This window comes from Microtus pennsylvanicus, chromosome 2 (genome assembly GCF_037038515.1).
Source record: "Microtus pennsylvanicus isolate mMicPen1 chromosome 2, mMicPen1.hap1, whole genome shotgun sequence".
NCBI lineage: Eukaryota > Metazoa > Chordata > Mammalia > Rodentia > Cricetidae > Microtus > Microtus pennsylvanicus.
In genome coordinates this window covers 3,873,173-3,885,602 of record NC_134580.1, presented here as the reverse complement: position 1 = coordinate 3,885,602, position 12,430 = coordinate 3,873,173, and the positions used below count along the sequence as shown (strand labels likewise).

The window sequence follows — 12,430 nt, the reverse complement described above, 5'->3', positions numbered from 1 at the left end:
GTGGCTGTGGGTTCACGTGGGTCTGTGGCAGATTATCATCGGTGAGGATGTGGGTTCACGCGGGTTTGTGGCAGGCTACCGTGGCTGTGAGTTCAAAGGGGTCTGTTAAAGAAAGCTCAGAGACACTTTGAGAATGAACTTAGCCTTTTGTGGCTGCAGGGGATCTCCAGCCTTGATGGACTGAAGCACCTTCCCTTCATCCAAGAGCATTTTAATTTTTTTTCATATTTACCGTTATGCCAAGCACAAAGTCTCGATAAAAAGGGATACCACAGTTTTCAGGGTTTCCCTCCCAACCAAGTTTTGCATAGGCTTTGTATCCTTGGGAAACTCTCAGACATGATTTACATAGGGTGACAAAGGGATCTGTAAAAAGGAACTCCTGCTAATTCTGGAGCTAGGCCAGATGCTGTCCAGCGGGTCTTAGGGCTAGTTTCTATCTCTTGGGCCCCAGGCCAGCAGGAATTCAGCTACAGGGACTTCTCCAGCTAAATATCCTTCTAATCTTTAAGTTGGGGGGATGGGGCGTGGTGAGGGGTTGAGACAAACAGAGGAACTGAGTTGAGTCTTCCTTCAGAGAGATTCCTGAATGCCAGCAGGTGGCACAACTCCAGTTAGTGGCTTTGTTCTTGTCACACAAGTGGCCGTCCTTAGGTCTCTGGTTTTTGCGGGGTGGGGTGGAGGGCATTGCATTCTGAGGAAGTGCAATTAATTAACAGTGAACCCTTACTTAACTGCTACTACGTGACTGAGGGAGGCACGTGACTTTGGCTACTTCACAGAGGAATGCGCTCGGTTAATGTTTGAGCTGTGCCGGGTGACTCAGTCTGGTGGCTCGCTGAGCTGGGTGGCAGGAAGAGGAGGGCTGGGTGTGTGTTCTCCTGTAGCCCACTCTGCTGAACACCTGGCTTCTGACACACAAACCTGATCACATCTGGTACCCCTAACTCTGGGTGGAACCCCAAAGGAAGATTACAGAAGCGCACTGTTGTCCTTTCCCTGAAGAGCTAATCTAAACGGGCCTGTCAATCATCTGGACCAAAGTCCACCACTAAGGAAAGCGGGCTACTCAGCAGAGATACTGGGTGGAATGGAGGACTCATTAGAATCCCTAGTATAAGCTGGGCGGTGGTGGCACACGCCTTTAATCCCAGCACTTGGGAGGCAGAGGCAGGTGGACCTCTGTGAGTTCGAGGCCAGCTTGGCTTCGTCTACAAAGCAAACTATAGAACAGCCAAGATCTTATACAGAGAAACCCTAACTCAAAAAACCAAAGCTAAGAAAGAAAAGAAAAAGAACCCCTAATTTAAGACTGCTAGAGAAAGAGTGGGGGCGCTGTAGCTCTATGTTCTTTTCCTCCAAAGAGAAGGTGATAGTCCCATTGCCATCTCTGAGCCTCTTGCCCCAGTAGCCACACAGCAATGGAGTCGGAAGAACAAAAACAGTGACAGGTCTGTGATAATGAGCTCCAGGTATCCAGAGCAGAAGGAGGAAGAACCCTCACCTGGGGTTCTGGTCATTACTCCCTCCTGTTCTCCTCCAGCTACGAGGGTCTCAGAAGATATTAGAATACAGAGGACGTGGAAGATTGCATGAAAGAGGGACTCCATGACACCGGTGTCATGATGGTATGAGACGTCGTGGAGAGGCAACCGCCTGGGTAATCTGTCCCTTTAAGAGAAAAGCTCTGGGGCTGGAGAGATGGCTCAGAGGTTAAGAGCATTGCCTGCTCTTCCAAAGGTCCTGAGTTCAATTCCCAGCAACCACATGGTGGCTCACAAGCATCTGTAATGAGGTCTGATGCCCTCTTCTGGCCTGCAGGCATACACACAGACAGAATATTGTATACATAATAAATAAATAAATATAAATAAATAAATAAATAAGAGAAAAGCTCCACCCACTCCCAACCTCCCCCCCTTCTCTCTGCCCTTCTTCTGGAGAGGTAGCTTCTGCCTCTCTCTTTCCTTCCTTTCTCCTCTTCTCTTCTTCCCCTTCTGTTCCCCCTCCATAACCCACTAAATAAATTCTATACCCAAACTCTCTCTGCATGGCGTTATCTATATGTTTGTCTCCTGCTGAGGCCTCAGGTGACCCACTGCCACCCCTCGTGGGACCGGTCCCCTACTACCTCTTTATAAACAATAACTGTTTTTTTTTCTTTTCCTTTTTTTTTTTTTTGGATTTTTCGAGACAGGGTTTCTCTGTAGCTTTGGAGCTTGTCCTGGAACTAGCTCTTGTAGACCAGGCTGGTCTCGAACTCACAGAGATCCACCTGCTTCTGCCTCCCAAGTGCTGGGATTAAACAATAACTGTTTTCTGTGTTTCTCTCAGTGACCTGACCTCACCCATGCTCCGTAACTAAACCCCAGAAACACACTGGCTCACCAAGATAAAATTGGACGGGATGGTACCTAGGGTCTGTCATTGATGCCCTATGTCTGCTCACATTTTCCCATGGAATATGTTAAGCGAACAGGTGCTTGCCGGCTGCTGCTCTTGGCATCGCCTGCACTTGGGTTCTGCATGAGCCGATGCCTGGGGCAGTGTGCCAAGGTGTCACATAGAAAGCTTTTCCTGATTTCTTTCTTCCTCTTACCACTGTTCTGGGGTGCGGAGGGGTGGAGTGGTGCGGGTGGTGAACTGGTCTGCTTGCCTCATAGACTGCAGAGTGACAGGGAGGGGCTGTTCTTGGTGTTAAGGTGGAGAGCTGTGTGTTGATTAGACAAACCTGGGCCCAGGAGTTAGAGGAACACAGGTGGCCCCAGCCAGAAACAATTGATGGTCCTTCCTAGAAAGAGAGAGACTCCTATTTCTGCCCTGCATCTTCCATCGGGAGAATCTACCACCATTCTCTGAGCCTCTGGCTTCCTTCCCTTTGGAGACTGGCCTTCTTCAGTGAATGGGCTTCACTTTACTGCTTCTGGGTTCCTCTTTGGGACTTGGTTGGCCTCTGGCCTCTGAGTACACCCGTTCTTTTGCTGTTGTGTTGTCTTGGGATGATCTTCCAGCTCAGCTCTCTTTCTGGGCCCAGCCTTCCTGGTCTCATCTCTGTCACCTGCAGGCACTAAGTGTGGCCACTCACTGGGCTCTAAGTTCCATGAAGTTAGGGAACTCAGTCTCTGGCTTGCTGCTCGTGCCAGGCCTGAGCCCCAGCTGCTATCAATACTTGGCTCATTATAGAAAAGTTTTAAATCTTGGAATACCACGTCACATGGAGGTGACTTCAAGGTCAAGGAAACTCAGGTCCTTTGTGGGACACCTTGGACCTGGACCTCATAGATGTAGGGACACGCAGCATGCCAAACTGGATTGCCAGGGAAAATGAACATGTTTTTTTTTTTTTTGGATTTTTTTTTGTACTGGGCAGTAGTGGGGATGCTAAGGTCATTCATCCTCTGCATAAAACTGTCTTGGGCCTGGTTCTAGCCACAAAATGCCAATGGCACCTGAAGCCCCAGATGTCACCTAAATATATGAAACACTCTCCCACCCCAGTTATCAGTTCTTGGCTCAGGGTTCTGACACTGTGAGTACATGACCCCGCTGGGGGCTTCTTCACCAGAGCCAAGCACCCTGTGCCTGTCTCACACTGTGGGTGCCTGACCCCGCTGGGGGCTTCTTCACCAGGGCCAAGCATCCTGTGCCTGTCAGCTGCTTACCTGCTTACAGTAAGGAAGACAGTGGGGCTCTGAGTCACAGTAACCACGATATACCTTTCATTTAGAAACAGGAAGAGGCTGGGTAAGTTGCCTCCTTCCCTTGCTTTCTGAAAGAGAGACAACACTGAGCACTTTCCTCTTGTTCTTCAGCTCTTCCTAGCCTTCCAGTACCAGCATGGTCCCTCCCTAAGAGCTGGCCAGATCTGACTCACCCAGGTCTCTGAGGAGCCTAGCTAATTCTTAGGCAATAAACATAGCCTGGAGGAAGTACCTACCGGAAACCCTTCCTTTTTAGGACACCTCTTGGGAGGAGCTGAGGGAGGGTATTTCATAAACCGCGTTGCTTATCTCTGCCCGCACCTAGCTGGAACTGCAACTTGCCTGCAGCCTGGTCACAGAGAGGATGTGAGGAAAGGAATTAGGATGGGGCTGCTGGGTGGCACGCATAGGAGAGGCCCTCAGGATGGATAAGACTGTGGGTGGAAGCTGGGGATTAGGAAGGAAAAGCTGAGTGTACAGGAGACGCAGATGCCTGTTCCTCAGGGAAGCCATGTGGAGGGCTGCCAGTGGGGAAGATTGGGTGACTGAGCCAAGTCCAGGACATGTGAGAGCCCCAGGGATATGATTGGGGGGTTTGCTATTAACTGGCTCCAACTCTCAAGGTCTTGTCTGTGTACCCCCTTCTCCTAGGACGAACAGTTCCCACACTATGAAGACCGGTTTGCTCCTCCTGCTGGTGAGCCTACTGTGTGCAGAGAAAGGTGAGATGAAAAAGGGCCTCCGAGTTGAGGGTACCCTGGCATTTTCATTGTGTGCCCAGTGCCTGAGGTGTACTGGAGTCATGGGGGTGCCTTGTGTGGGTTGGTTGGTGGTGGGTGAACTCTCATGTGCTGGGGTGGCTTCCTGGGCCTCTAAACTGCCAGTTAGTAGGAGTGTGGGGCTCTGTCTGTGAGCTGCAGCCCCACACTCCTCAGGACCCATCGCCTCAGAATAAGTGCACCCTCCATCCCTCTCTCATTTCTTTCTTGAGGCCCAAGCAAACCCTGGCCACCAAGGGCCCCTGTCCTCAGAGTACCCTGCTGCCCTTGCTTCCCAGCCAGCCTGTGTGTATGCAAGCTGGCAGAGGCTTCTTTTCCTGGCCCAACTGCCAAGTCAAGGAGTTTTAGGCACCTTCAACTTTTGGCATTCCTTACATTATTACATTTGACCCTGTTGTATCCTCTAAGCCAGCCACATGAGGCCCCCAGTGCTAGAACTTCTTTAAGAGCCCTCAGAAACCTCCATACTTACAGTTACACCTGTGTAAGGGGAGGTTTCATGGTGAACCCTGACTTTGCAGCCGTCTTCTGGGAAGTCCAGTGCCCTGTTATACAACAGGCCAGAACAGTCTTCCCCATCAGGAGGCCCTTGTATGCCCCGGTACCTACTCCCTCATCCACTCACCATCTCAGCAGACAGGAGGTACCCAAATCCTCCTGCGATGAGGACTGTTTTTCTATTACCTCTTGGGGTCCAGGTCTGTCCTGCGGCTGGCTGCCTGTGACAGCAATACCCAGCCTATCTGAAGAGCTGTGGTTCTTGGTTCACGCCTGTTTTTGGTGGAGATGACTGAGGAGGGGTGTCCTTGCTCTGTCCTATATATAACCCAGCAGCTGTGAGGAAGCAAAGCCAGGTGCAGAGCAGGGGTCAAGTCTAGGAAGAGCATGCCCTGACCCTCATGTATTGGCCTGTTTCTCAGCTCAGGGGTTGAGCTGCTACCAGTGCATGGGGGCCGCCAAACCTGAGACTTGCCAACCAGCCACCTGCCCCAACACTAACAACGTCTGCGTTACTCAGGAGGTGGAATCCACTGTGGGTGAGTTCCCAGTGGCCTGTATGAAGATGTATAGCAGGGTGGGGCTTGGGAGGAAAGTTCCAAGCACTTGTGGGCTACAGTTGTTTGTGGGCCATAGTTCCCCTCTCTCCAAGCAGGGGCCTCCTGGGGTTGGAGTGGGGCTCCTGTAGGGGCAGCAGGCTGTGGGGTGTGCCCTGGGGTCCAGGTATGTGCTGGGAGGTAGATTCTTAAGCAGGGCTGCCCCTATGGCATGCATGGATATCATCATTTCCCCTCCCCCACCCGTACTAGTCATGTGGGGCTTCTGTCCTTACCCTATGTCTAGGGCCCTATCGGCTCCATCAGGACCTGGAGAACTGGGGGCATTTAGTGACTCTTTGCATATAATGAAGGAATCAGAAGATTTAGGCTAAAGGAAAGACTTGGGAGACATTAGGACACAGTAGATCCCCCACAGAGTCAGTTTCCAGGCTTACCCTCCAGATAGACAAAGCAGGAGTAGCCTCAACCTGCTATCCAGTTTCCTGCTCCTTCCCACAGCCTGGCTGTCTCCTGGAGTAGGTCTCCTAGATACAACTTCCTGGGGAACAGCTCTTCCTGGCTGCCCTTTGTGCTAAACCACCGTGTGGGTGCTCTTGCACTGTGCCATGTCTTTTGTGTGTGTGTGTGTGTGTTTGCCTATGAGTGTGGGCACACACGTGTGCACATATGGCGAGGACAGAAGAAAACCTTAAGTATCATTCCTCGGGTACTGTCTAGTTTTAAGCTTTATTTGTTTCATTTCATTCAAAGGAATGTTTGATGGGTTCCCTGGAACTGGCGTTATGGATGGTTGTGAACTACCATGTGGGACCTGGGATTTGCCCCCCTCCCCAGGCTAGTGGGGCTGGTGGCTCCCGCTCCACCTCTCCAGCACAGAAATTAGATGGGCACTCCCACGCTTGGCTTTTGCATGTTTGCTGAGGATGGACCGCGGGTCCTCATGCTTCCGGGTGGCAAACACTTTACTGACTGAGCTGTTTTCCCAGCACATGGCGTGTAAGTGCTTGTGTGTAGACAAGTGTGGTTGCATGTGCACTAGGGGCACAAGTGTGTGGAGCCCAGAGGTTGACACTGGGCATCTTCCTTGACGACTGTTTTATTTACTGAGGCAGGGTCTCCCACCGAACCCCAAGCTTGCAGATTCAGCTAGTCTAGTCAGTGAACTTACCTCAGGATTCCCCGTGTCTGCCTCAGGAGCACTAAGACTACAAGTAGGCTACCATGCCCGCCTATCTTTGACATGGGTCCTGATGATTGAAATTCCAGCCTCATGATTGCTCTAGAACTTGCCATGTAGCCTGGGATGGATCTGAACTCATAATAATCCTCCTGCCTTAGTTTTCCAAGTTCTGGGATTATAAGTGTGAGCCACCATGTCCAACTTCAATGTGCCTTAGAGGCAAGGCTGGGCCATCCAGACCTGGTGGCAAGCGCCCCAGACTTTGGGGTGCTGAGTTGTTCCTGCATACCCTGTAAGGTCACTCCCTGATGTCTTACAGAATCTTACAAAGTGACATTAATAAACAAGTTCTGCTATCCCACCTGCCCCGATAAGGAGATTCCTGGAATTCTGGAAGGCCTGGGCATCCCCGTCAACTCCAAGATTTCCTGCTGTAACACAGACCTCTGCAATGCGGCAGGTGCCACTGGGGGCAGCATCTGGACCCTGGCAGGGGTGCTTCTGTTTAGCCTGGGGTCCGTCCTCCTGCAGGCCTGGTTGTGATGGTCCTTCCTGCCACTCCGGCCCTCATCTTCCTATCCCCGTGTGTAATCACTCCTTCCTGGAGCCCTCTCATGATGAATTATGAGTTATAAAAACTCTGAAGTGGGGTTAGGGTGTGGGCCACTCTGCTTCAACCTTATAGCCCCCATCACCACGTCCTTCAGAATGCCGTTCTGCTGTGGCTTGCTCTTCTCGGTTCCGGAGGCATGTGGACAGTACCGGGAAGGGGAAGGATTCCAAGGTATTGTGCCCACGCTGTTTACACATGAATCTCTGGGCGCCTGTGGGTTTCCCCTACATGCTGCTGAAAGTTGAGTTCAATAAACCCTTTGTCTTCCTAGCCAAGAACTTCACTTTTCTTTTGCTTGGGTCCACTGAGGCCTGACTGCTGACCCACATCTCTGTCCTTTCAGCCAGCCCCATAGCTATCTTATGTTACCCAGACTGGAGAGGTGTATCCCTTGGTTTGGGTGGGCCTTCCCTCAGAGCTGATACTGGGGACAGAGAGAGGGTTCCTCCATTTCCCAAGAGCCCTTGATTGTGTTGGGGGAAGGGATCAGCCAAGGAGGCGAGCCCTCAATGGTGGATAGGTCTTGCCCTGCCAGATTCTTTTTTTTAAAAAATTTATTATGTATACAGTGCTCCACCTACATGCCAGAAGAGGGCGCCAGATCTCATTACAGATAATTGTGATCCACTATGTGGTTGCTGGGAATTGAACTCAGGATTTCTGGGAGAACCTTTGAGCCATCTCTACAGCCCCTCTCCGTAGTTTTAGAGCCTGTCCTGGAACTCATACTGTAGACCAGGCTGGCCTGGAATTCACAGAGATCCACTTGTCTCTGCCTCCCTGAGTGCTGGGATTAAAGGTGTGAGCCGCTACCACCTGGCTCATATTCTTTTTTAAAAATATATTTATTTATTTATTATGTATACAATATTCTGTCTGTGTGTATGTCTACAGGCCAGAAGAGGGCACCAGACCTCATTCCAGATGGTTGTGAGCCACCATGTGGTTGCTGGGAATTGAACTCAGGACCTTTGGAAGAGCAGGCAATGACTCTTAACCACTGAGCCATCCCCTCCCCCCCCCCCCGCTCAGCTCTTTAAATCCAGAGCTGAACACCATTTACTGCAGGGGCTCATGGCCTGACTCAGAGCAACTAGTTTCTCACCCTGCCTCTCCTGGGGTCCCAGTCCATACTGGATGTCACCACTGGGAAGGGACGACCAGTAATCCATCATTGCTCTTTCCTTTTGTCCTTTGGGGGTCACTGCCCCAGAGATGACCAGAGCCCATATGGTCAACGCCATGGGGTCCTTATGGAATATGGGCAGCACCCTGGATATTTGGGTGCTATGAACATTAATTACTCCACACCCTGGAAGGTCCTGAAGATCTGAGATTTTGTCAAGGTGAAGATATTCTAAGGTAGAGTTATTACCCAACCAGGGAAGCCCTTATCCTTGCAACCTCCTGCCCTGGACAAGTATAGATCCAGGAATGTGGCCCAGGTGTTGGTTGGGACTTGAAACTTGAATAAGGATTCTGGAATGATCTTCCATATTGGGCCTTGCTTCTGTTGCAGTCCTCTGAAGTGTTAGGGTTATAGATGTGTAATACCTCCCTGGCCATTCTGTGTGTTTTAGAAGTGTGAACTGTGCACTTAAAACAAAAACAAACAAATAAACAAACAAAAAACTGTGATGCTTCTGAGGGAGTCATTTATTTGTGAGGTTTTTTTTTTGTTTTTTTTTTGTTTGTTTTTTTTGTTTGTGTGTTTTGTTTTGTGACAGGAACTCACTAGTAGACCAGGTTGGCTTCAATCTCAAAGAGATCAGCCTGCCTCAGTTACTTGAATACTGTGATTAAAGATGTGATCCAACCACTCCACACGCCTTTAACTCCAGCACTCAGGAAGCAGAGGCAGGCGAAGCTCTGTGAGTTTGAAGCCAGCCTGGTCTACAGCGCTAGTTCCAGGACAGGCTCTAATGCTACATGGAGAAACCCTATCTTGAACAATCAAGTAAATAAACAAACAAACAAATAAATGCTGTCATGCAGTTGAGTGCGGCCTATCCAATCAAAACAAGGGAATGTGTCAGAGTTCTTCAAGAAGTAGAGTCATCTATGTGTCTGTGAAGTCCTGCCTTAGCGCGCACGCGCGCGCACACACACACACACACACCACACTTCTCTGGTACACATGCTTTTGGGTTCAAATGTTTGTCTGCTTGTATGTATATACACCCTGTGCATGCCTGGGGGTGTCTGAGGAGGTCAGAAGAGGCCATTGGATCACCTGAAAATGGAATGACAGAGTTATCTGTGAGTTGCCATGTGGGCGCTGGGTCCTGAACCCAGGTCCTCTGCGAGGGCACCCAGTGCTTTTAACTGCAGAGCTCTTGCTTCCCAGTTGGTGAGAGGCTTCAACCTGACTCCTGGGTTGGGGCTCCTTTCCTTCGCCAAGTCCCCATAGTTGTCCCTATTCTTTTGTGTTGCCTCACTGGAAGGAAGTTATTGTTGTCATGTCCCACGTGATGACTTCTGGTCCAGAGGCAGCCTTGGCAGCAGAGATCGCTGTCATCATTTGGAGTGGGTTCAGATCCTTGAAATAATGATGGTGATGGACCAGTGCTGGTGTTCCTCAGATCCAAGGAGTCTAGGTTCAGGACTATGATAGCTGGTCTTGGTTGTCAACTTGACTACATCTGAAATCAACCAAAACCCATGGAGCTGGGAATACGTGGGAGGATTTCTTGATAGACTGGAAACTACCAGCTTCTTGGACTTTCCCTTGGGAGACAGCCACTGTTGAACTAGCCAAGCCACAGGCTGCAGGCTACTCTAATAAACTGCATAAGTATGTTCACGTCATCAGCTCTGTTCCTCTAGAGAACTTTGGCAAATACATTGTATCTTCAAGCAGGGCCGGACAAAGTTACATTGTGGGGTATTCACCAGAGAAGACTGCTAGGACATAGTTTAAGCCAATCAAAAGTCTTTATTAACCAGCCAGCAACTATGCTGAGTGTTCAGGATCCCAGTGTAGTATTGAGTCTTCCTCAGGATAAGCTTTTAAGATGTTCTGGGTTGACACACTTCAGTTAATAAGATCAGTTAGCCAGAAGTGGACCTACAGAAGCCAAAAACCCAGCTTAAGGACTTTCACAGAAGTATGGACTTTGACAAGTTAGGTCTCTGTTTTAGTTTTGGCAGGCGGGGCTGTCTATATCTCTTTACAGCCTGAATGGTATGGTCATCATGGAATCAGTGTAAGGGTGCTTAGGTCTGGGGCCCTGTTAGAGTTTCCCTGAGCAAGCCTTGCTGTGGTCTGTCTCAGGGCTTCCCAACACCACTGTAAGGAAATCCACTCTTCAGTGAGTAACTCAGACTCTCAGAAGGGCGGCACCCTAATAAGCTACATCTGCAGTCCTGAGAGGAGACGGTCCTCACTCCTTAGCAAGACCAGATGTGAGCTCCATACCTGTCTATCCCTAAAGGGCCAGCACAACCAGGGCATGGTGACATTCAGATACCACCCGACTGCTTGAGCAGAATTCTATACCCTGCAGAAGCAGCCCCTGGAATGCCTTTGCACAGCGTTGTCTCTTCACCATTCAGCCTACGGCGCCTGTGCCAGGGTCTCTAATACACCCTTTACTTCTTCCTTTTTGCCTTGGTGAATTTGTTCATGAACCGCATGTCACCAGCCTGTCAATACTTTTCCTGTCATAGCAGGGACAAACATAGATCTTTGTTCCCTCCTGTGGTAGTCTAAATGTACCTGGTCCCCATAATTTATAGGGGACGGCACTATTAGAAAGTGTGGCCTTGTTGGAGTGGATATGGTCTTGTTGAAAGAAGTGTGTTACTGTGGGGGCGGTGTATTCAGGCACCTGTACTGGCCTGACTTTGGGGTATATGTCCTCAGCTGTAGCCACTAAGAGCACCTGACCTGTGCGCATTCACTATGTTCCCTTTTAAAAGGGTCTCTGTCTCCATCTGTCTGTCTGTCCCTCTCTGTCTCTGTCTCTCTCTCTCTCATCTCTTCTCTCCTACTACTCCTGTCCTCAGAGACTGGTCTCCCTTCTCCCCTCCCCTCTTTTTCCATTCATTCCCCCCCCCATTAAAAAACAAACAAACAACCCCTCCACCTGAGCTTTGTCACAAGGCGTCTTTCTCTCTTGTGCCATTTTTTCTAAATTACAACAGGCAGGCTTTGAGATTGCCTATGATCAGGACATCACTAAGTGTGTCAGTTAACTTCCTGTTGCCTGCAAGATGCAGGACTTGCAGTTACTCCAGCACCACAGCTGCCTGCATGCCGTCAGCACCCCATCGTGACGATAATGGGCTGAACCTCTGAAACTGTAAGCAAACCACTCCAATAGCATGTTTTCCTTTGTAAGAGTTGCTGTGTTCTAGGTGTCTCTTCACAGCCATAAAACCCCTAACTAAGACACGGCCCATCCTACCCAAGGTCCCCTGCTTGGAGAGCTGTGGCATGCTCAGCTCCTAATCCTGGAATGTCTAATTCTGATTCACCACAAAACAAGAACTCCTCCCCAGGGCCCGAGGCTGTAGCAGCAGTACTTGGAATATCACTGCTCAAGGGCTATGTCCTCTTGCTGTAGGTGTCTACTGTCTCTCTTATGCAGCAACTTGGAGGGAGCCTGTGGTGGTTTGAAAGAAAATGGTCCCCAAAGGGAGTAGCACTATTAGGAGGATTTGATGCGGCCTTGTTGGAGGAAGTGTGTTACTGTGGAGGTGGTCTTTGAGGTCTCATATATGCTCAAGCTACGCCCAGTGAGACAGACCACTTCCTGTTGCCTGTGTATCAAGACTCTCAGCTCCAGTACTTTGTCTGCCTGCATGCCACCCTAAATGGAGGCCTAGAAAGGACAGGTGTGAAGTTGTGAAGGTGAAATCTGGATTGCCCTGAGAACCCAAGATTTTGGAGATGCCAGAGCCCTGGGATACCTGTTGAGGAGAGCTGCTAACAGGGAGTGGAACCAGTCCAAGAAGAAGAAGTGTGTTTCAGTTAACAAAGCTGAAAGGAGTTAAAGATCTGAAAAGTGTTTTGACATCAGAAGTAGAGATGCAGAGTTTGGAGTTTACCAACTGTTTTTTGGTATTGTTTGGTTCAGTATTTCCTCACTATGCTC

The 12,430-nt window shown here is 49.8% G+C and overlaps 1 protein-coding gene across 2 annotated transcripts; it reads left to right on the top strand.

Annotated features, from left to right (window-relative positions):
* The first annotated feature begins 3,975 nt into the window (after positions 1-3,975).
* Positions 3,976-7,601, top strand: Ly6s (lymphocyte antigen 6 family member S). Of its 2 annotated transcripts, none has more exons than XM_075959523.1 (4): positions 3,976-4,067; positions 4,353-4,423; positions 5,401-5,517; positions 7,038-7,601. In XM_075959523.1, coding segments are annotated over exons 1-4 (414 nt in total). In that variant the 5' UTR covers positions 3,976-4,065; the 3' UTR covers positions 7,262-7,601. The 2 variants fall into 2 exon arrangements, with proteins under 2 accessions (XP_075815638.1, XP_075815639.1); XM_075959524.1 differs by lacking the exon at positions 3,976-4,067 and adding an exon at positions 4,113-4,266.
* The last annotated feature ends 4,829 nt before the right edge of the window (positions 7,602-12,430 follow it).